At 56.1% G+C, this 23,060-nt stretch overlaps 1 protein-coding gene across 3 annotated transcripts; it reads left to right on the top strand.

Moving 5' to 3' along the window:
• The first annotated feature begins 13,278 nt into the window (after positions 1 to 13,278).
• On the top strand, positions 13,279 to 22,514 carry LOC102149773 (ral guanine nucleotide dissociation stimulator). Of its 3 annotated transcripts, XM_070259416.1 has the most exons (15): positions 13,279 to 13,494; positions 13,898 to 14,008; positions 14,875 to 15,068; positions 15,666 to 15,773; positions 16,438 to 16,628; positions 16,775 to 17,079; positions 17,851 to 18,066; positions 18,433 to 18,536; positions 19,046 to 19,115; positions 19,885 to 19,953; positions 20,394 to 20,468; positions 21,043 to 21,069; positions 21,441 to 21,562; positions 21,767 to 21,870; positions 22,210 to 22,514. In XM_070259416.1, the coding sequence occupies exons 3-15, from the start codon at positions 14,917 to 14,919 to the stop codon at positions 22,269 to 22,271; spliced, it is 1,605 nt and encodes a 534-aa protein (XP_070115517.1). In that variant the 5' UTR covers positions 13,279 to 13,494; positions 13,898 to 14,008; positions 14,875 to 14,916; the 3' UTR covers positions 22,272 to 22,514. The 3 variants fall into 3 exon arrangements, with proteins under 3 accessions (XP_070115517.1, XP_070115516.1, XP_023493365.2); XM_070259415.1 differs by lacking the exon at positions 13,279 to 13,494 and having other exon boundaries at positions 13,739 to 14,008; XM_023637597.2 differs by lacking the exons at positions 13,279 to 13,494; positions 13,898 to 14,008; positions 15,666 to 15,773 and having other exon boundaries at positions 14,863 to 15,068.
• Positions 22,515 to 23,060: the final 546 nt, after the last annotated feature.

Raw genomic sequence — 23,060 nt, 5'->3', positions numbered from 1 at the left:
CCAGCATGTGGCTCCAGCAAGTCCAGCAGGTGGTTCACACTAGGATGTGAGGTGGTTCAGGAGTGTCCAGCAGGTGGTACTTGTGTGTCATGCATCTGGTTCCAGCATGCCCGCAATGTGCATCTGGAATGTCGGAATCACCACACACACACACGCCAGAACGACCCATCACACGTGCCAGAAACTACTGCTGGGCACGCAAGAAGCACCCACTGGAAATGACGGAACCACCTTCCGAACGTACCAGAATCACATGCCGGACACACATTAGCCAACTGCCAGGCACGCCAGAACCACCTGTTGGATCAGCTTGAACCAGGCGCCGGATACACTGAGACCACCTGACGAATACGCCAGAACCAGGTGCTGGATACAGTGGAACCTGGTGCCCTAAGGCCAGAACCACCTGCTGGACAGGCCGGAACCACCTGCCGGACTTGTGTGAACCACCTGCCGGACACGCCGGGATCACCTGCCAGATAGGCTAGGAAATGTGTCTCCCATGCAGAAACCAGGTGCCGGACATGAGTGAACCACCTGCCGGACATGCGGGAGCCATCTAACCGATATGCCGGAAACAGTTGTCGCACACACCGGAACCCTGTGCTGCACACGACCGAACAAAGTGACGGACGAGCCCGAACCACCTGCTGGACGTGACTGAACTACCTACCGGACATGCCAGAACCAGCTGCCGGATATGCCAGAAGCAGGTGTTGAACGTGCCAGGAGCAGGTGCTGGACGCGACTGAACCACCTGCTGAGCCAGACTGAACCAGCTGCTGGACATGATTGAACCACCTGCCGCATATTCCATAACCACCTTCAGGATGCACCAGAAACATCTGGTGAACATGACCCAACCACCTGCCGAACACGCCGGAGCCAGGTGCCACACACACCCGGACCACCTGCCAGACCCCCCAAAGCACCTCCTGGAAACGCCTGAACCACCTGCCTGACATGCTGGAACCAACTGCCGGACACATCAGAACCACCACAAGGACACTCTGGAACCACCCACTGGAGACAGTAGAATAAGGTCCTGGCACGCCGCAAGCACCTGCCGCACATGCTGGAACCAGATGCGGGACCGCCAATACTGGGTTGGTGGTTTCAGCGTGTCCGTCTGGTGGTTCCAGCGTGTCCGGCAGGTTTTTACAGGACCTGGTTCTGGCATATGCGGCCGGTCATTGGGGCACGTCCCGCAGATTGCTCCAGCGTGTCAGGCAGGTGGTTCTGGCTTGTCCGGCAGGTGGTTCTGGCATATCTGAGAGGCGGTTCTGGCGTGTCCGGCATGTGATTCCAAAGTGTCCGTCAATTGGCTCTGGCCTATCCAGCAGGTGATTTTGGCATGTGAGTCCGGTGGTTCTGGCGTGTCCTGCAGGTGCTTCTGGCGCTTTCTAGACCTGATTCTCGCATCTGCATTGCGTGGTCCAGAGTGTCCCGATGATGGTTCCAACGTGTCCGCCAGTTGGTTCCAGCGTGTCAGGCAGCTGGTTCCGTTAGGTCTGGCAGATGGTTCCGGGGTATCATCCAGGTGATTTGGACATTTCCTGTGGGTTGTCCAGACGTGTCAGTCAGATAGTTTCAGGGAATCAGGCACCTGGTTCTGGCGTATCCATTAGGTGGTCCCGGTATGTCTGGTAGTTGATTCCGACGTGTGCAGCACATGGTTCTGGCGTATCCAGCAGGGGATTTCCAAGTGTCCAGCAGGTGGTTCCAGCATGTCCAGCACCTGGTTCTGGCATGTCTAGCAGGTGATTCAGTCGGTCCGGCACCTGGTTTTGGTGTGTGCGATACTGTTTCTGGTGTATCCATCAGGTGCTTCTCACTAGAATGGCAGAGGGTTCAGGCATGTCCAGCAGTTGGTTGTGGCGTGTCGGGCACATGGTTCCGGTGTGCAGGGCATGTGTTTCCGGATTGTCCGTCAAGTGTTTCAGGCTGTTCTAGCAGGTGGTTCAAGTGTGTCCGGCAGCTGTTTCAGGTGTGTCCGGCACCTGGTTCTGGCCTGTGCTGGACCTGTTTCTGGTGTATCCATCGCATGGTTCTGGTGTGTCCGGCACATGGATCTGGCATATTCAGCGTGTGGCTTCAGTGTACCGGGCACCTGGTTCTGGTGTTTCTGACAGTTGGTTCCTGTGTGTCTGGCATGTGGTTCCAGTACGTTCTGAAGGTGGTTCCCGCGTGTCCGGCAGCTGGCTACCGTGTGTCTGGGACCTGATTCCATCGTGTGCTGTTGGTACTTTCAGAGGGTCCAGGTGTTTGTTCCGGCATGTCTGGCAGTTGGTTCCCACATATGCAGTGGGTGATTCCGGCATGTCCGGCAGGTTATGCCAGCCTTTTCCGGAAATTGGTTGTGGCATATCCAGGACCTGGTTCCTCTGTATCCGGCAGGTGATTTTGGAGTGTCCGGCAGGTTGTTGTAGTGTGTTGGGCTAGTGGTTCCGGCTTGTGTGGCAGGTGTTTGTGGCTTGTCTGGCACCTGGTTCTGGTGTATTCGGCAGGTGGTTTCAGGGTATCTGTCACGTGGTTGCGGCATATCCAACAGGTGGTTCCGAAGTGTCTGGCATGTGGTTCTGGTATGTTCGGAAGATGGTTCTGGTGTGTGCTTTCGGTGCTTCTGGCATTTCCGGGAGTTGGTTCTGGTGTGTCAGAGTCATGGTTCCAGTGTCTCCGGCTGGTTGTTCCAGGTGGTTCTGGCGTGTCCAGTGGGTGTTTCCAGTGTGTCTGGCAGGTTGTTCTGGCGTGTCTGTGTGGTGGTTCCAGAGTGTCCAACGAGTGGTTCTGGTATGTCTCTCACTTTTTTCTGGCGTACAATGGGCCTGGTTCCAGGGTATCTGGCAGGTGATTTTGGTGTGTCTGGCAGGTCGTTCTAGCCAGTCAAGCAGGTGGTTCCAGTATGTTCGGCAGGTGGTTCAGGCGTGTCCAGCAGGTGGTTCATGTCTTTTGGGGAGGTGTTTCCAGCATGTGTCACACGTGATGCTGGCATATCTGAGAGGTGGTTCTGTCATTCCCGGCATGTGATTCTGGAGTGTCCATCAAGTGGTTCTGGCATATCCAGCAGGTGATTTCAGCATGTGAAACAGGTGGTTCTGGTGTGTCCTGCAGGTGCTTCCTGTGAGTTTTGGACCTGATTCTCGAGTCTGAGGTGGGTGGTTCCAGAGTATTCAGATGATGGTTCCGACGTGCCCGACAGTTGGTTCCAGCATCTCAGGCAGGGCGGGTCACACAGGTTCAGCAGGTGGTTCTGGCGTGTGCCACAGGTTCCTGCACACCCAGAAGGTGGTTTCAGCGTGTCTGGCAGATGGTTCAGTCTCGTCCGGCAGGTGGATCAGTCGTGTGGGGCACCTGGTTCCGGCGTGTGCTGTGCCTGTTTCTGGCATATACGGCAGGTGGTTCCCTTATGTCTGGCACATGGTTACAGGGTATCATGCTGATGATTTACACGCGTCCTGTGGTTTTTCCAGGCATATCGGACACCTGGTTCTGGTATGTCTGGCAGGTACTTTCAGCGAATCAGGCAGCTGGTTCCGATATAGCAAAAAGGTGATCCCGGTGTGTCTGGCAGGTGATTCCGGCGTGTCTGGTAGCTGATTCCGGCAAGTGTAGCACGTGGTTCCAGCATATCCGGCAGGTGATTTCAAATTGTCCGGCAGGTGGTTCCAGTGTGTGCGGCAGCTGGTTCTGGCGTGTCTTGCAGGTGGTTCAGTCGTGTCCGGCACCTGGTTTTGGCGTGTGCGACACCTGTTTCTGGTGTATCTGGCAGGTGATTCTCACTAGACAGGCAGGTAGTTCAGGCATGTCACGCATGTGGTTCTGGCATGTTGGGCACCTGGTTCTGGTGTGCCTGGCATGTGGTTCTGGATTGTCCGTCAAGTGGTTCAGGCTGGTCTAGCAGGTGGCTCTTGTGTGTCCAGAAGCTGTTTCAGGCGTGTCTGGCACCTGGTTCTGACCTGTGCTGGACCTGTTTCTGGTGTATCCATGACATGGTTCCGGCGTGTCCGGCACATGGTTCTGGCATATTTGGCATGTGGCTCTAGGGTACCAGGCGCCTGGTTCCGGCATATCTGACAGTTGGTTCCCTGGTGTCTGGCAGGTGGTTCCTGTGTATCTGGCATGTGGTTCTGGTAGGTTCGGAAGATGGTTATGGCATGTCTGTTGGGTGCTTCTGGCATGTCCGGGAGCTGGTTCTGGCATGTCAGAGTCATGGTTCCACTGTGTCTGGTGGGGGGTTCCAGGTGGTTCTGGTGTGTCCGGTGGGTGGTTCCAGCATGTCTGTCAGGCTTTTCCGGCGTCTAAGTGGTCTGGTCCCAGCATATCTGGCAGGTGGTTCAGGCGTGTCCAGCAGGTGGTTCAGGTCTATCCGGGAGGTAGTTCGGCTTGTCCACCACATGGCTCCGGCATATCTGAGAGGTGGTTCAGGCATGCCTGGTATGTGCTTCTGGAGTGTCCATCAAGTGGTTCTGGCATAGCTGGCAGGTGATTTTGGCATGTGAGTCAGGAGGTTCTGGCATGTCTTGCAGGTGCTTCTGGTGCATTCTGGACTTGATTCTCGCATCTGTGGTGGGTAGTTCTAGAGTGCCCAGATGATGGTCCTTACATGTCTGACAGCTGGTTCCAGCTCGTCAGGCAGGTGCGTCACACATGTCCGGTGGGTGGTTCCAGCGTGTGCCACAGATGGTTCAGGTACATCCGGAAGGTGGTTTCAGCATGTCCAGCAGATGGTTCAGTCTTGTCTGGCAGGTTGATCAGTCATCTGGGGCACCCGGTTCCTGCATGTGCTGTGCCTGTTTCTGGCATATCTGGCAGGTGGCTCCGGTGTGTCCAGCTGGTGGTTCCATTATGTCTGGCACATGGTTCCGGGTTATCATGCAGGTGATTTTGACGTGTCATGTGGGTTGTCCAGGCATGTCTGACACCTGGTTCTGGCATGTCAGCAGGTAGTTTCAACGAATCAGGCTCCTGATTCTGGCATATCTAACAGGTTGTCCTGGCATGCCTGGTAGGTGATTCTGGCGTGTTCGGCACATGGCTTCCCTGTATCCGGCAGGGGATTTTGACGTGTCCTGCAGGTGGTTTCAGCATGTCTGCCATGTGGTCCTCGCATGTCTTTCAGGTGGTTCAGTCATGTCCAGCACCTCGTTTTGGCATGTGCAACCCCTGTTTCTGGTGTACCCAGCAGGTGGTTCTCACAGGACTGAGAGGTGGTTCAGGAGTGTCGAGCAGGTGGTTCTGGCATGTTGGACAACTTGTTCCGGTGTGCCCGGCATGTGGTTCCAGATCGTCCATCACGTGGTTCAGGCTGGTCTAGGAGGTGGTTCAGGTGTGTCCGGCACCTGGTTCTGGACTGTGCTGGCCCTGTTTCTGGTGTACCCATCACATGGGTCCAGTGTGTCCGGCACATGGTTCTGGTGTATTCGGCAGGTGGCTTCAGCATACCGGGCCCCTGGTTCCGGCATATCTGACAATTGTTTCCATGGTGTCTGGCAGGTAGTTCCTGTGTGTCTCGCATGTGGTTCTGGTACATTCTTAAGGTGGTTCTGGTGTGTCCGGCTGTGCCTGTTTCTGGCATTTCCAGCAGGTGGCTCCACCTGCTAGACCTGCTGGAAGCCCCTGCTGCTCTCGTAGGAGCCAGGTACTGGAGACACTGTAACCACCTACTGGACACGCCAGAAATACAGGCAAGACGTAATTGAAGGACACGCCAGACATGCCGAACCACTTCCTGGAAACACCCAGACCACCTGCCGGACACCCCCAAAGCATCTCCTGAAGAGGAATGTATCAGATGCCAGACAGGCCAAAACCACATTTCGGACACATCAAAACCACGTTTCAGAAATGCCTGGAACATGGGACGGCCATGCCAGGACCAAGTGCCAGATGCAACTGGACCAGCTGACAGACATGCTTGAACAACCTGCCGGACACAGCTGAACTACCCGCTGGACATACTGAAACAATCCACTGGAAAAACCTGAACTACCTGCCTGACATGCTGGAACCAACTGCTGGGCACCTCAGAACCACCACCCAGACAGTCTGGAACCATGCACTGGAGATGCCAGAATCAGGTCCTGGACACACTGGAATCACCTTCAGGAACCAGCAGAATCACCCGTTGGACACAGTGGACCCACTTTCTGGAAATGCCAGAACCACCTGCTGGACACAACGGAACCACCTTCTTGACACGCTGGAACCACCCCTGGATATGCTGCCACCAACCACCGGACATGACTGATCCACCTGCTGGACAGCACTGATCCACCTGCCAAACACAGCTGAACCACGAGCCGGACACACCAGAACCACCTGCCTGACATCCCAGAAACACCTGCCTGACACGCTGGAACCACCTGTCGGACATGGCAGAACCAGGTGCCGGACACTGTAAAACCACATGCAGGATACGCCAGAAGCAGATGCCAAACACATCACAACCACCTGCCGAGCATGCCAGAACCACCTGCCAGACACGCCAGACAACAGGCCGGACAAGCTGAAATCACCTGCTGGTTATGCCATAACCAGGTCCTGAATACACCAGAACCAACTTCAATGTCAAAATCAACTGATGGACATGCCAGAACCACCACCCAGACATGCTAAACCACCACCTGACATGACAAAATCAGGTCCCGGACACATCGTAGCCACCTGCCAGACACGCTGGAATCACCTGCCGGACACGTGGGAATCAACTGCCAGACACCCCAGACGCACCAGCCAGGCACTTCAGAACCACCACACAGGCACGCCAGAAGCAACAGCCACACACGTCAGAACCAACTGCTGGACACCCTGGAGGCACCCACTGGAAATGCTGGAAATACCTTACCAATGTAACAGAACCACTTGCCAGACACACCGCAAACACCTACCAGACATGCCAGAAACACCTGTTGGATATGCCAGAAACAGTTGCCGGTCACGGCGGAATCTGGTGCCCTAAGGGCAGAAAAACCTGCTGGACATGCCTGAAACACTTGCCAGACATGCCAATACCACCTGCCAGACATGCCAGAATCACCTGCCAGATGTGCTAGAAAAAGGTGTCGCACACATCGAAACGAGGTGCCAGACAACTGAACCACCTGCCGGGCACCCTGGAGCCACCTACTGGATACACCAGAAACAGGTGTTGCACGTCCTGGAAACAGGTCCTGGACACGACTGAACCAAGTGATGGACAAAAGCCTGAACCACCTGATGAACTCGTTGTAACCACCTTTAGGATGCGCCAGAACCATCTGGTGGACATGCTGGAAGCCGAACACACTACATCCAGGTGCAAGACACGCTGGAACCACCTGTGGGAGATGCCAGAACCCCAGGCTAGACATTCTCGAAGGACACACCAACTATGACGAACCACTTCCTGGATACACCCGGACCACCTTCCATACAACCCCAAAGAACCTCCCGGAGAGGACTGAATCACATGCAGGACATGCCCAAACATCATTCGGACACATCAGAACCACATTTCAGAAATGCCTGGGCCAGAGGACGGCCATGCCTGGACCATCTGGCGGATGCACCTCGACCTGCTGACAGACACGCCTGACCGACCTGCCGTACACGCTGGAACCACCTGCTTGACTCGCCAGAGCCACATGCTGGACACGACGGAACGACCTTCTGGACACACTGCAATGACCCCCAGATATGCTGCAACCCACCACCAGACACAACTGATCCACGTGCTGGACAGCACTGATCCACCCGTGAAACACGGTGGAAGCACAAGCCTGACACCCTGGAACCAACTGCCAGACATGCCAGAATCACCTCTCACATATGGCAGAATCAGGTATCGGATACCGTAACCACATTCTGGGCACACCGGAACCAGGTTACGGATTTTCTGTCAAGTGGTTCAGGCTGGTCTAGAAGGTGATTCAAGGGTGTCTGGCAGCTGTTTCAGGCGTGTCCGGCACCTGGATCTGGCTTGTGCTGGACCTGTTCCTGGCGTATCCGTCACATGGTTCCGGCATGTGTGGCACATGGTTCTGGCGTATTCAGCAGGTGGCTTCAGCATACCGGGCGCCTGGTTCCGTATCTGACAGTTGGTTCCATGGTGTCTGACAGGTGTTTCCTGTGTGGCTGGCATGTGGTTCCGGTATGTTCTGAAGGTGGTTCCAGCGTGTCTGGCAGGTGGCTACTGTGTGTCCAGGACCTGAATCAGTTGTGTGTGGTTGGTGCGCTCAGAGTGTCCAGGTGTTGATTCCGGCATGTCTGGCAGTTGGTTCCCGCTTGTGTGGTGGGGGATTCCAGTCTGTCTGTAGGTTGTTCCAGCCTTCTCCTGAAATTGGTTCTGGTGTATCCAGGAGCTGGTTCTGGTGTATCTGGCAGGTGATTTTGTTATGTCTGGCAGGTTTTTCCAGCGTGTTAGGATGGTGGTTCTGGCTTGTCTGACAGGTTTTTGTGGCATGTCCGGCACCTGGTTCTGGCATATTTGCCAGTGGTTTCAGTGTATCTGGCACGTGGTCTCAGCATATCCAACAGGTGTTTGCGAAGTGTCTGGCAGGTGGTTCCTGTGTGTCTGGCATGTGGTTCTGGTACATTCGGAAGATGGTTCCAATGTGCCCGTTAGGTGCTTCTGGCATGTGCGGGAGTTGGTTCTGGTGTGTCAGAGTCATGTTTCTGGTGTGTCCGGCAGGTGTTTCGAGGTGGTTCTGGTGTGTCTGGTGTGTGCTTCCGGTGTGTCTGGCGGGTCGTTCTGGCATGTGTGTGTGGTGGTTAAAGAGTGTGCAGAGGGTGGTTCCAGCATGACTGTCGGGTTTTTCCAGCGTCTAAGGGGCCTGGTTCCAGTGTATCCGGCAGGTGATTTTGGCGTGTCCTTCAGGTGGTTCTGGTGAGTCAAGCAGGTGGTTCCAGCGTGTTCGGCAGATGGTTCAGGTCTGTCCGGGAAGTGGTTCCGTCATGTCCGGCACATGTTTCTGGCATATCTGAGAGGTGGTTCTGGCATGCCCTGCATGTGATTCCAGAGTGTCCGTCAAGTGGTTCTGGCATATTCGGCAGGTGATTTTGGCGTGTGAGTCAGGTGGTTCTGGCATCTCCTGCAGGTGCTTCTGGCGCGTTCTGGACCTGATTCTCACGACTGTGGTGAGTGGTTACAGAGTGTCCAGATGATGGTTCCAACATGTCCAACAGTTGGTTCCAGCATGTCAGGCACATGGGTCACACTTGTGCGGTGGGTGGTTCAGGTGTGTGCCACAGATTGTTCCAGCGCACCCAGAAGGTGGTTTCGGCATGTCCGGCAGATGGTTGAGTCTTGTCCAGCAGGTGAATCAGTCATGTGGGGCACCTGGTTCCAGCATGTACTGCGCCTGTTTCTGGTGTATCTGGCAGGTGGTTCCGTTATGTCTGGCACATGGTTCCAGGGTATCATGCAGGTGATTTCGACGTGTCCTGTGGGTTGTCCAGGCGTGTCTGACACCTGGTTCTGGTGTGTCTGGCAGGTACTTTCAGTGAATCAGGCACCTGGTTCCAGCATATCCAACAGGTGGTCCCGGCATGTCTGGTAGATGATTCCGACGTTTGTGTCACAAGGTTCCGTCGTATCCAGCAGGGGATTTTGAGGTGTCCGGAGGTGGTTCCAGTGTGTCTGGCACCTGGTTCTGGCATGTCTTGCAGGTGGTCAGTCATGTCCATCACCTGGTTTCAGTGTGTGCGACACCTGTATCTGGAGTATCCGGCAGGTGGTTCTCGCAAGACTTGTAGGTGGTTCAGACGTGTCCAGAAGGTGGTTCTGGCGTGTGGGGCACCTGGTTCCAGTGTGCCTGGCATGTGGTTCAGGATTCTCCATCTAGTGGTTCAGGCTGGTCTAACAGGTGGTTCAGGTGTGTCCGGCAGCTGTTTCAGGTGTTTCTGGAACCTGGTTCTGGCCTGTGCTGGACCTGTTTCTGGTGTATCCATCATATGGATCTGGTATGTCCAGCACAGCGTTTGGGCGTGTTCAGCAGGTGGCTTCAGCGTACTGGGCACCTGGTTCCATCGTATCTGACCATTGGTTCCGTGGTGTCTGGCAGGTAGTTCCTGTGTGTCTGGCATATGGTTCCAGTATGTTCTGAAGGTGGTTCCGGCGTGTCCAGCTGGTGGCTACCGTGTGTCCGGACCCTGATTCCTTCGTGTCTGGTTGGTGCATTCAGTGTGTCCAGGTGTTGGTTCCGGCGTGTTTGACAGTTGGTTCCCGCATGCCTGGTGGGGGATTCCAGGCTGTCTGGCAGGTTGTTCTGGCCTTTTCTGGAAATTGGTTCTGGCGTATCCAGGAACTGGTTCTGGTTTATCCAGCAGGTGATTTTGGCATGTCCGGCAGGTTGTGCTGGCGTATTAGGCTGGTGGTTCTGGATTGTTTGGCAGGTGTTTGTGGCATGGCCGGCACCTGGTTCTGGCGTATTTGGTAGGTGGTTTCAGTGTATCTGGCACGTGGTCTCGGCATATCCAACAGGTGTTTGCGAAGTGTCTGGCAGGTGGTTCCTGTGTGTCTGGCATGTGGTTCTGGTATGTTCGGAAGATGGTTCCAGCATGTCCTTTGGGTGCTTCTGGCATGTCTGCAAGGTGGTTCTGGCGTGTCAGTGTCATGGTTCCAGTATGTCCGGCGGGTGGTTCCAAGTGGCTCTGGCGTGTCTGGTGGGTGCTTCTGGTGTGTATGGCGGGTCATTCAGGCACGTCTGTATGGTGGTTCCAGAGTGTGCAGCAGGTGCTTCTGGCATGTCTGTTGGCTTTTTCTGGCTTCTAAGGGGCCTGGTTCCAGTGTATCCGGCAGGTGATTTTGGCTTGTCCAGAAGGTGGTTCTGGCGAGTGAATCAGGTGGTTCAGGCGTGTCCAGCAGGTGGTTCATGTCTGTCAGTGATGTGGTTCCGGCGTTTCCAGCACATGGTTCTGGCACTCTGAGAGATGGTTCTTTCATGCCCGTCATGTGATTCTGGAGTGTCCATCAAGTGGTTCTTGTGTATCAGGCAGGTGATTTTGGCGTTTGAGTCAGATGGTTCTGGTGTGTCCTGCAGGTGCTTCTGGCATGTTTTGGACCTGATTCTCACATCTGTGGTGGGTGGTTCCACCGTTTCCAGATGATGTTTCTGAAGTGTCCAACAGTTGCTTCCAGCATTTAAGGCAGGTGGGTCACACAAGTCCCGCCCGAATCATTCGGCTGAGGCACGAATGATTGTCCTTCCACATGCTTAGGAGGAGAGAAACAATAGGATTTTAACCAACCACTCTTTGGAAGTTAAGAAAAAACTCGCTTTCCACAGTGCTCTTACAGCATACCGGCAACCTCTCATGCCACCCTTGTGCGTGGGTGGAGAGAGTGTTCAGAAAGCAGCTATGGAAGAAAGGCCAAGTTTGCTCAGCAGAGTCCTACATTGACCTAAAACTGCAAGGCACAAAACACTGCCTCCAACCCTCAAGGGGAGATGAGCAATAATCCATCTTGCTTCCAGCTCTTTAGGAAGCTGAGAAAGAACTCACTTTCCACACTGTTCTTATAGTGTACCTTGAACATCTCATACAAAGGCACCTGAAATGCTGTTTATTTGGAGCCCTTAACTCATTGCTTTAGAACTTCTGCTTTTGGGGCATTTCCATCTTGCCAACCCGGCTCAGACAAAATGCCTACATCTTCTCCTTAAGCAAGGAGGCTGAGGCCCGAATGATTGTGCGTCCACATGCTTAGGAGGAGAGAGACAATAGGCTTTTAACCAACCACCCTTGTGCAGTGGAGGAGAGAGTGTCAGAAAGCACCTATGGAAGAAAGGCCCCTTTGCTCTCAGCCGTGCCCTACATTGCTCTAGGGGTGGAAGGCACAAAGCACTGCCTCCATCCCTCAAGGGGAGACAAGACACAAACCATCTTGCTTCCAGCTCTTTAGGAAGCTGAGAAAGAAGTCGCTTTCCACAGTGCTCCTACAGCATACTGGGAACCTCTCATACACAGGCAGCCGAACGCCATTTCCTCCCAGCCCTTAACTCGCTGCTTTAGAACTTCTGCTTCTGCCACATTTCCCTCTTGCCAACCTGGCTCAGGGGTAATGGCTACATCTTCCCCTTAAGCAATGGGGCCAAGGCCTGAATGATTGTGATTCCACAAGCTTAGGAGGATAGAGACAAGAGGCTTTTAACCAACCGCCCTTGTGCATTCGTGGAGAGAGTGTCAGAAAGCCCCTATGTCAGAAAGGCCCATTTGCTCTCAACCATGCCCTATATTGCTCGAGAGGTGGACGGCACAAAGCACTGCCTCCATCCCCCAAGCGGAGACAAGCCACAAACTGTCTTGTTTCCAGCTCTTTAGGAAGCTGAGAAAGAACTCACCTACTGGATATGCTTGAACCAGGCACCTTAGATGCTGGAAAAACACTACAGGCATGCTGAAAGCACCTGCCGAACACTCTGGAACCACCACACAGACATCCCATAATGACCCACCAGACTCACCGGAAGCACCCACCGGACACACCAGATCCACCTGGAACCACCCACTGGACACACTGGAAACATGAGTCTGACACGCCAGAACCAACTTCCAGACATGCTGGAAGCACCTAACAGACAGGCCGGAACCATCTTCCGAAACTACCAGAACCACATGCCAGACACACAGGAACCACCTGCCACACACTTTGGAACCACCTGTTGGATATCCCGGAACCAAGTACCAGATACACTGAAACCACCTCCCAAATATGCCAGAACCAGGTGCCGGACACGCCACAAACACCTGCCACACAAGCTGGAACCACCATCCTAACACACCAGAACAACCTGCTGGACACGCCAAAATCACCTGCCAGATACACCGGAACCAGGTCCTGGATACGCCAGTACCAATTTCTGGAAAAGGCTGGAAAATCTGCCAGACGCACCAGAATCACCCACCGGACATGTGGGAACTAATTGCAAGACAGGTCGGAAACAAAGCCAGGACACTGAAAGCATCAACCGGACAGGATGGAATCAGGTCCCAGAAACACTGTTGCAACCTGCTGGACATGCCGGAACCACCTTTCGAATGTACCAGAACCATATACCAGACACACAGGAACCACTTGCCAGACACCATGGAACCAACTGTGAGATACACCGGAACCAGGCTCCCAGTATGCTGAAGCCACCTACTGTGTACAGTTCTGGAGGTGACATGGGCAAGGAGGGTGAGCAGCCAAGATCCCAGAGGGGTTTTCAGTGGGTGTGATTGAAGAAGGGGCTAAGGTAAGGGAACCCAGAGGTAGTGACCTCACTTCCTTGGAGACAGACCCCAACAGAACTTAGCACACTGGTCTCCAGGCGCCCACATTCTAGACATAGTGTCCTACGGAGCTCACTTGAGTGGAGACATTCAAGAGAACAGCATGTCTTCCTGTTGTCTCCTGAGTTGTGGAGGCTGTGGCTTCAGGAAAGCCAAGAAAAAGAGACTTTTCAGTCACTATAGACACTGGCTTGGCCCTAACTGCACCGCCTCTGTCCATTTGTCAGGAGGAGCCCTCAGGTAACACAGGGCAGGCCAACAGGGTTAGGCCACAACTGGGTGCCACCCGCACACCCCTTTGAGCCTCCTTGTGTGTTAGGGGAGGAATGGAGTGAGGGACGGCGGGGCAGAGCGGGGACCCAACCTGGGCAGGAGCCATTTGCTCGGTGTTGGAAGCCTGACAGTGCGTCGTGTTCCCAGCCTAGGTGGTGGCTAACATGATGGGAGAGTGGGTGCTGGGGACCAAACTCCTCTACCCATAGGTTAGTCCCGAGCCATCCAGGTGTCATCTCATTCCCTCCTTGGCTGGAGGTCTATGCAGACGCTGCTGGGTACCTGATCTGTACTGGGGTTTCCTCCCATGGCCAAGCCGAGGCAGGCCCCTGAAACCTCCCGGCCCGGCTCTCGGGCACTGTCTTTGCAGAGCAGCACACAGGAGGTGGTCGAAGAGCTGACGGATGGCTTCAGGTACTCCATCTCCCTGGACAGGGACCAGCTGCACCGCACCATCATCAATAACCAGGGATGCTCTGAGGTGAGAGTGGGCACGGAGGGGTCTTTGCACCCAGGACCCTGAGATGACCAGGGCAGGCCCAGAATCCAACCTCAAACTGCCGTTCTCCTGGGACCCTAACAGGGCTGTCCCCCATGAGTGTCCCACAGTCTCAAAGGAATCTGGACTTCCGCTCCTCCCCACCAGCTGCATAGGAGGGTAGGAGGGCAGTCTTTGCATTTCCCTAGGAAGATTAGAGAAAACGTTGTTGTCGTTGTCACTTCCCAATAGGCCCTGAGTATCTTTGAATTTTGCCTTTTTTGGAAAATGGAACCTCGACAACGAGGGTCTCCAAACTCCCTTTAATGTAAGAGAAATAACCATCAGCGTGTTTTGGAAGCCAAAGGGATTCTCAGAGTGTGTCACTGCCTTGTACACTGTTTCCAGACCTGGGAGGGGTGGGGTGGCTGCATAACGTTTCCCTCCAGGTCGGGGCCCACTGAAGCCTCAGGCAGTTAGAGGGGCTGGCCCTCGGCCCTCACTTTGGGCGGTTCTCAGCTCTGACCCACAGGACATAGAGAAGCCACTTGGCATGCCTAAGCCTCTGTTCTCCTCTGTGGAGAGGGGGTGTCTGTTGAGGATTCACTGGGCTGGTGCTCTGCACAGAGGGAGCTCTGTTGTCCCTCAGCGAGCAAATGGCCTCGAGGGAGCTCAGTGTGGAATCCTTCGCAGGACCAAAGTCAGATTGTACTTTGAGAGCCCAGAGCCTTGCTGAGTGTGGGAGCTCATGTGTCTCCTGTTGCAGATGTGTGGGAGGGGCTAGGAGTTCCTGGGTCAGCTGCAGACCTTGATAATCCTGGTGGTTTGCAGTGGTGGCCCTGACCCTGTGTCCTCCTCATCCCACCCAGAGTGAAGATGAGTCCACTCTGTCTGTCACTGAGGCCTGCAGGATGCGTGCCCTCCAGGCAGGCGTGATGCAGAGGCTCTCAGAGTCTGTGCTGCCAGCCTTCCCCAGCAGAGTCCTCTGCAGTGTCACCACCTCCCTCTGCAGCTACTCAGGCTCCAGCACAGCCCACCAGGTGCTGGACCAGCTGTTTCCCAGGTGACTGCCCACCTCCTCCTCAGCACAGTGGTGACTCTGCCCACTGCCAGCTGTGTGTCTTGTCTTGGGAATGTCACCGCATCTCTCTGAGCCTGAGTTGGCTCCTCTGAAATGTGGAGTGGCAGAGGATGAACTTGCTAGGCTTCTCCCAGGGATGAATGGGATCAGCCCTCCAGGTGCTGCCCTGGTGCCCGGCTCTGCAGAGAGGGTGGTGGGCCGTGCTGTGGTTGCTGGTGGTGATTATTTCTCTGTCCCCCACGGAAAGTAGTCTTCCTCTCCCTTCACTGGCTTGTGGCTTTTTGAGTTTGGAAAAGCACCTGGAGAGCACCCTGTCAAGGAGTTTGAGATGCCATCCAGCTGGTCCTGGTGCTTGTCCTTGGTGTAGCCACTTAGGGATCTCTAGGGCCACAGAGGGGCCACAGGCCCACTCAGACACCTGGGGTGGTTCTGGTTGGAGTTCATTTAACAATGTCTATGAAGGACGTACTGTGTGCAGGGCATCTGGACACACTAAGTGTCACTCAATAAATGAAGCAGACAGCCTCCCTGGGCCTCCTCTCTAATCTGAGAGTCAGTCACACTTGACATCATTCCTAGGTCCCATCTACCCTCCATCCCGGGCAATGCCCTCATCCCCTTTGGGACACATGGAGGCAGCTTGGCCCATTGTGTGCGGGATGCTGGAAGACAGCACCACCTCCCAAAGTGAGTGGTCTTTGGGTGCAGACGGAGGGCCTCCTGTCTCTAGCAAACAGGGTGCGGGGAGAGGATGGAGGCTGCGGCCGGGTCAGGCCTGGGAGAACCCTGCATCTCACCCATCTTGTGATTCCCATGGGAGGGCTGAGTTCTGGTGGCTTCCACTCCAGCAGGACTGGACTCAAAGAGAGCTATGCATGGGTCCCAGGCCCCCTGAGAACTGGAAGGGAGGCTGGGCTGAGTTGCCTCCTAGAGACCCAATCCCAGCAGAGTCCCAGCTCCTTCTGCCTCCCTTTCTCCACATCCACCCCTTGTGAGCGCCACCACCAGGTCCATAGTAGGAGGTGTGTGAGCAAGCTGCTCACAGATCTGCTGGAGTCTTCATTCCAGTGGTCCATTTGCATGGAGGGCTGGGGTGGGATGTGTCCAGACCCTTGGGGAGGAGAGTGTCGTTGGGAACAAGAGACTCTCACAGACTCTGTGTTCGACCTGCTGGATGAGCAGGCCTGCCACAGCCAGGACAGCCAGCCAGGGCTCAGGGCTGGGATGGGCCCCTCCTCTGGAGGGGGAGGGGATGGCGCAGGGGCCCAGATGCTAACAAGAGTGCCTTGGGTGGGCAGTGTTTAAGGAAAGGCTGGGCCACTGACTCTCTGGCCCATCTGCCTCCCTGCAGTGCTATCTATTTCCTGCTGGGAACCTGGCTGGGCCAAGGGCAGGATTGCAGGGAGCCCCTACAGTTTCCATGCTGGACCCTGCAGCTGGCCACTCTGCACGTCAGCTTTGGTGGCTCACATGTGGAGGGCCATGCCTACCTTCTGCCAGGACACCTGGAGCACCTGAAGGCCATTGAGGCCAAACAGAAAGGTGAGGGTACTGGAGTCTGAGAAGACTGTCTGTGTTGAGGTTCATGGGCTAGAGTTCCCTTAAAGGCAGTGGAGTCCTTCCTGTCTTTGGAAAGGCACAGAAACTGTCAGGTGTGTGGGTGAAACTTTCTCCTTATCCTGCTGCAGAGCCAGCTCCAAAGCTCCTGCCACATCCAGAGCCAGAGCCAGAGCCAGAACCAGCCCCTGGGCTAGAGCCATCTCCAGCTCCAGCCCCACCACCCATGGCAGAGCTGGAGCCAGCGTCACCTGCATCGGACCCTACAGGGCTGGAGGAAGGGGCACCATTAGCTTCAGCCCTAGTGCCAGCTCCTGAACTAGAGCCCACTGGACCCTGGGCTGTGACCACCGAAAACCAGCTGCGGGAGGAGAAGCCGAACATCTTGGATTTCCCTCCCCGGCTGGTGGCAGAGCAGCTGACAAGGATGGAGGCGGTGAGCAGTGGGGCTTGCAGGGCAGGGGGGCCCTGCCTTCCTGTGCCGTGAGCTGCCCCACACCTGCCATTCCCTGATCCAAAATCTGATGATCTGGGTTCACATTCCTGCTCCCCCGTTACCAACACTGCGACTTGGGCACTTTCTTAACCCCAAGCACTCGCTGTCCTCACGTGCACAGCAGAGCCGGACACTAAGGGCACCTGCTGCACGGGGTGGCTGTGCCGATGAATGAGGTGGAACAGAGAGGAAGTTGGGCAGGGTCTGGCCTTTTGGTGCAGGAGGGAGCTCACTGAAGTGCTGCCAGGTCCTTGGGCCGATCACACGTGTGCCCAGGGGGCCTTCAAATCCTCAGCACACATCAGGCATGTGATGTGTACTGACTCCAGCAGAGACAATCACATAAAGCCGGTGCTTCTCCCTGCCTCGGGGGAATGTGCATGGGAATGGGGAGTGGGACCCGAGGGGGACTGCGATGGGTGGAAGATGTCCCTTGGGGTGGGCCGGTGAGGGCTGTTTTCCGGAGCTTGGAGGAAGTGAGATGGGGCTGGGAGCAAATGCCCTCCCTTCTGCACAGCACTGTGTCCCAGTCATCTTGTGCTGACACCTTCAGTGGACACAGACAAAACCCAGGGAATCCCACACACCTCAGAGATCACATCCTCTGCTTCCTGAGCTCCTGCTCTGTCCTCAACCCGCCTGGGACTGTGGAGGATCATGGATGCCAAGCTGGGGTGAGGCAGTGCTGGCAACACTCTGAATCTTCCCCAGGAGCTGTTCAAGAAATTGGTGCCTGCCCACTGCCTGGGCTCCATCTGGTCCCAGCGAGACCGCAGGGACCGCAAATTCCTGGCACCCACCATCCGTGACTCTGTGGCACACATGAACACCTTGGCCAACAGTGTCATCGCTACGTGCCTCGGGGCCCTGGGCATGACAGCGCAGGACAGGGCCAGGATGGTAGAGCTGTGGATTCATGTGGCTGAAGTAAGTCATGGGAGGCCCATGGAGGCCCTGTCTGGAGTCATGGGAATTGCCTCTTATTTCTCAGCTGTCGATATTGAAGTCTGTGGTCTGAGTCCCTGCACTGGCCCTAAACACTCCTGCCAGGGCCACACTGACCTTGACTTGAGGTCCTGGTGGTGGCAAGCTCACTTCCTTCCTGTGCTCCTTCCTTGTGTTCAGCTAAAAATCCTTGCACCTGGCAGTGTTACTCCTCAGGTCCCAGGTGTGCCCTCCCTGGGTTTCCTGGGCATCTGTCTCATCCAGGACAGGAGAAGTCCATGAGGGGACAGAATCCAGAGCTGGAGAGCTCCAGCCCCCACTCACAGCTCAATCTCTTCCCTTCCCTAGGGGTGCCTAGGCCTCAGAAATTTCGCGTCCTTCCACACGATCTTTTCTGCTCTGCAGAGCCCTGCCATTAAGCGTCTCAAACACACCTGGGGACAAGTGTCCAGGTGGGTAGGCTGCCCTCCATCCAAGCACCACGAGGGGGAGGTGGACCCTGCACCCAGCATTGGGTCGCCATGGCCCCCGCAGTCAGCTGAGACCACCTGGGAGACAGTGAATGCCTGGGACATGGACTGATCTGGTTCCTGGGTCTCTGAGCCTCTCAGGGCCCTTAGGCCAGCGGTTCTGCCCAGGAACTCATTTCCTTCAATATCAGATCCTGACTTGAGCCCAGTTGGAGATTCTCAAGTGTTTCCTTTGCAGCAACAGAAATCTCCATCCAACTGAAACCAAGAGTGTTCAAAACAGATCTGTGTGGTAGATATGGGAATGGAGGCCCCAGGTGACAACAGGAGAGGCCCCTCCCCAGTCCAATGGGGACCTCAGGGCTCAGAGCAACCCAGTGAAATCCCTCATCCAGGCCCCAGGCTGTTTGGGTCTTCTGGGATCTCAAACAAACGGATTTGACCTTCAACCATCCCATAATATTTCTTCCTTTCTTTCCCCACTCCCCCAGGGAGAGATCCTACACCTTTAAGAAGTGGTGCAGGGGACAGCAGCACGTGAGCAAGAGACTGTTCCTGAAGGTAACCTGGGGCTGGAGATCTGGGAGGAGGGGCCTGCGAGGGGGCCGGGAACATCCTGAGGGCATCCTAGGAAGTGAGGCTATGGTAAGGCCATCCTGGGGTTCAGAGACCCCTGTGGGTGGGGCAGGAAGGAGATGCCACATGGCTCCCCCAACACCCTTTGCCCTCTCCCTCCATGTCTCAGTTTGGCTATTGTTGGGACACACTCTGGGAGTGCAGAGGTCAGGACCGTGGTCAGTGGTGGGGCAGGGCGAGGGGTGAAGGCAGCAGGGACAGGGACTCTGGCTGGGAGGGAGAGTGACCTCTCCTCAGTGGGTCCTTGAGCAAGTCTCTGCCCCTCTGTGGGCCTCGGTCTCCTCCTCTGGGAAATGGAGGGAGATGACATGGTGCAGGCCTCACGGTGGGGTGATGCCATCCAAGGGAGGACAGGAATGGGAGGAGATTTGTGCTGGCTCCTCCTCGAGAGCTGAGGGGAGAGCAGTGATGACAGTCAGATGACAGGGAGTCCTCAGGAGAGCCCTGGAGGCAGGTGGAGTTCTCCCCACTCTTTCCTGATGAGGAAAGAGTCTCAGGGAGGCCTGGGCAGGCCCAAGGTCACACAACAGTGAGTCCTGGAGCCAGGACTGGTCTAGAATCAGAGCACCCTGGAGGTGGGAACAGCACAGGCAGCAGGGGACTGGAGCCAGATGGCCAGGGTCTGAGGTCAGGGGCCTTGAGGGACATGTGGAAGGGAGCAGGGCCTCTCTGACCCTGTCCTCGGCACTGACAGGAGGCGACCACCGTGTTGGCCACTGCACAGAGGGGCCGCCATAGAGCCCGGGAGAGGCAGCGGCAGCAGGTGAGGGTGCCTGGGGGAGAGGTGCCCAGGAGTCAGAGGAAAGGGTGCTCCCCCTCCCAGCTAGAGGCCTGCCCCACGAGAGGGTCCTTCCTCCTCCAGCGCATCTGCTGTGGCTGCCGAGCCTGAAGTGCCTGCAGTGGCAGTGAGCAGGAGGAGGCCTGGAAGGGCTGCGAGCAGGATGGTTTTGGGGTGGGGAGGGGCAGGGGCCACACCCCCTGGGATTGGCCCACAGCCAGCCCTGGGACGTGACTGGGGGAGTTTGGTGTTCCTGGAGGGGAGGGGAGGAGGGCATTGTGTGTGGTGGGGGCTCCTGAGGGTCCTAGGCTACTGTACATGGGAGCCTGGGGTGGGCAGGTGGCTGGGGTAAGGGGTTTCAGGGGAGGGTTCATGGGGGCACCTGAGTGCTGGAACTCATCACCATCCCCACCTTCCTGGAGCAGGGTGTCATCCCCTCCCTCGAGATGATCTTCAGTTACCTGGAGCTGCTGCATGATGAGACGGATTATTATGAGGAGGTGAGTGAGCCTGGAGGTGGGGCCGTGGGATCAGGCTCCTGAGGGTTTGGGAGGAGAGAGTCCTGCCTGAGCCCTGAGCTCTCACACTTGGAAAGGTCCTCTGCAGAGCCTCCCAGCCTCCTGTGGAAGCCAGGGCATCAGGCCCATCTCAGCAACGAGTGATGGGAGGCTCTGCCTAGGCCGCCATCCAGGCTCCCTGGGGTGCTGAGGCTCAGAGCTGCCTGGCTGTGTGGGCGCAGGAGGTGGTGTCTGAGCTGGACTCAGCCTCTCCCTCTGGCCCTGCCCATGAGGGAAGAGAAGTCGGGCCCCTCCCAGTCAGGAAGCACATCATTGGCTGAGCTGTCCCTTCCTGCCTGAGGCCTCAGTCTCCCCACGTGTCATCAGAGAGGGTTAGATTACAAGGTCTCAGCTCCTCTGCCCCCAGGTCTGGAGCCCAGAGCCTGGCCCAGGTCCAAGTCCGGTCTCTGGAAGGGCCTGCCCACTGGCAGCAGTGCAACACTGGAAGAGGTGGGATGGGGGCTAGTTCTGGGCTAAGGGGGCTGTTTCTGATGGACTTCGGCTGTCTGCCTTCCAGGGCAATGTGCTCAGCTGTCGGAATGAGGTAAGGAGCTGCGGCCTCACTGTGGTGAGTATGGGTGTGTGGGAATGAGAGAGCCCCCCTTTCATAACAAGCCCTCTAACTCAATCCCTGGGGTCGGACATTTATTTGCAGAGTTTGATATACAGAGCTGGGGATGCTATGGCGTTGGCGGGTAGGGGAAGGGCTGGCATCAATGACCCCTTCCTGGTAGAGGATCTATTTCGGGCCAACTGTGAGAACAGGCACGTCCTGACTGGAATTGCAGGGAAGGAGAGTTCCCAAGTTGGCAAAGGCCCCACACTGGCTCCTTGTCCCCCTCCTCACCCCCTCCAAGAGCCCTGCAGGGAACCCCACCCAGGCCATGTCTCCATCCTGTCCTTCCTCTGTCCCAGGAATTCAAATTCATCAAGGACATCGAGATGGTCCAGAAGGCTGCAAATCTGTACACCGTGCAGCCTGATGAGCATTTTGGTGCCTGGTTCCAGGCCGTGGAGCCCCTGAGCGAGGAGGCGAGGTGAGGCGGGGCAGGAGTTGGGTGAGGCAGGGCAGACTCTCTCTGCAGACCAGCTCCAGTGTCCATGGCCGTGGCTCCATGGTCAGCCTCAGATCTGGCTGCATGGCGACCCCTGGGGCCCTGGGACTCCAGCTGCTGGGAGGCTCTGGGAGGCACAGCTCAGGCGTGGCTCCTGGGAGCCAACAACTCCACTCTGTCCTGTAGCTACAGCCTGTCCTGTCAGCTGGAGCCACGATACCAGTGGACCAGAAAGATTCGACTCTTCTTCACAGACAGGAAGAGCCACTCATCTTCCCGCCCAGAGCTGAGTGAGTGTCTGGACTGGCAGTGGCTGAATCCAGGGGCTCAGTACAGATTCAGGCCAAGTCTGGGCCAGGGGAGTCGGACAGCTGTGGTGCTGGGGCCCCAGCTCCACCACTGAGCAGTCCTGTCACGGGTGATTCCCCTCGCATTTCTGGGACTGGTTTGTTTCTCTGTGAAGTGGGTGACACTAAATATCAGCCCCTGTGTCAGAGACATGGGGTGCTGTTGGCTGACTAAGCACTCAGCACCGGGGCTGGGGCACAGGGTACAGTGGGTGCGGGGAGGGGGGAGAGTATGCTGTGTTTCTGGGGGAGGCCCCCTAGGAAATTCCTCTCTCTATCCAGACACCAGGCCCCCAAAAAAGAACCCAGTGGTGGTGGCAGATGATGCTCCTGAGACCAGCTGAACTACAGCAGGGACACAGCGGGGACACTCAGGTGCATGGGGCCACCTCTCAGAGGCTGATGTGAATGAAAACTTTGTGATCCATTTCCTGGGGTCCCTGAAGGCAACAAGGGAGTGGACGATCCCCCCATCTCCCTCACACATTTTCCCCAGCGCCTATTTCCCTCTTTGGAGGGGCCATGTTTTTGTTGTCAATGATAAATGCTAAGTTTGGGTATTCTATTAAATTTCTGTTTTTTTCTCAGCCTGGGAGTGGACATGTGGTTCTTTCACTCTCTGTGCTCATGAAAATGAGATCCAGAATCTCACATTCCTCCTTGAATTCAGAAACCTCGCAGAGTCCTCCGCTCAGGGCATGTGGTGAAGGGAGAAGTGCCAGTGCCGCCCCTGGCTGCTGAAGGACAGTCCTGTGTCCCCCTCACTCAGAGGACAGGATCATTGCAGTGTGGTTCACCTGGTCCTGGAGCAGAAGTGGCCCCTCCGATCTCCCGGGGCTGAGACGTTGGAGGGACTTTCTCTGGCAGAACAACAGCCACAGAAACGGGGGTGTCTTTAAAAGTAGCACTTGCTTCGGGCCAGCCCAGTGGTGCAGCGGTTCAGTTCCCAAGGTCCCCTTTGGCCGCCTGAGGTATGCTGGTACAGATCCCGAGTGCAGACCTAAGCATCCCTTGTCCAGCCACGCTGTGGCAGGCGTCCCGCATATAAAGTAGAGGAAGATGGGCACGGATGTTAGCTCAGGGTCAGTCTTCCTCAGCAAAAATAGGAGGATTGGCTGCAGATGTTAGCTCAG

The sequence above is a fragment of the Equus caballus genome, unplaced genomic scaffold (assembly GCF_041296265.1).
Source record: "Equus caballus isolate H_3958 breed thoroughbred unplaced genomic scaffold, TB-T2T haplotype2-0000437, whole genome shotgun sequence".
NCBI lineage: Eukaryota > Metazoa > Chordata > Mammalia > Perissodactyla > Equidae > Equus > Equus caballus.
The sequence above is the reverse complement of the archived record's forward strand: the minus strand, read 5'-3'. Positions and strand labels throughout refer to the sequence as shown.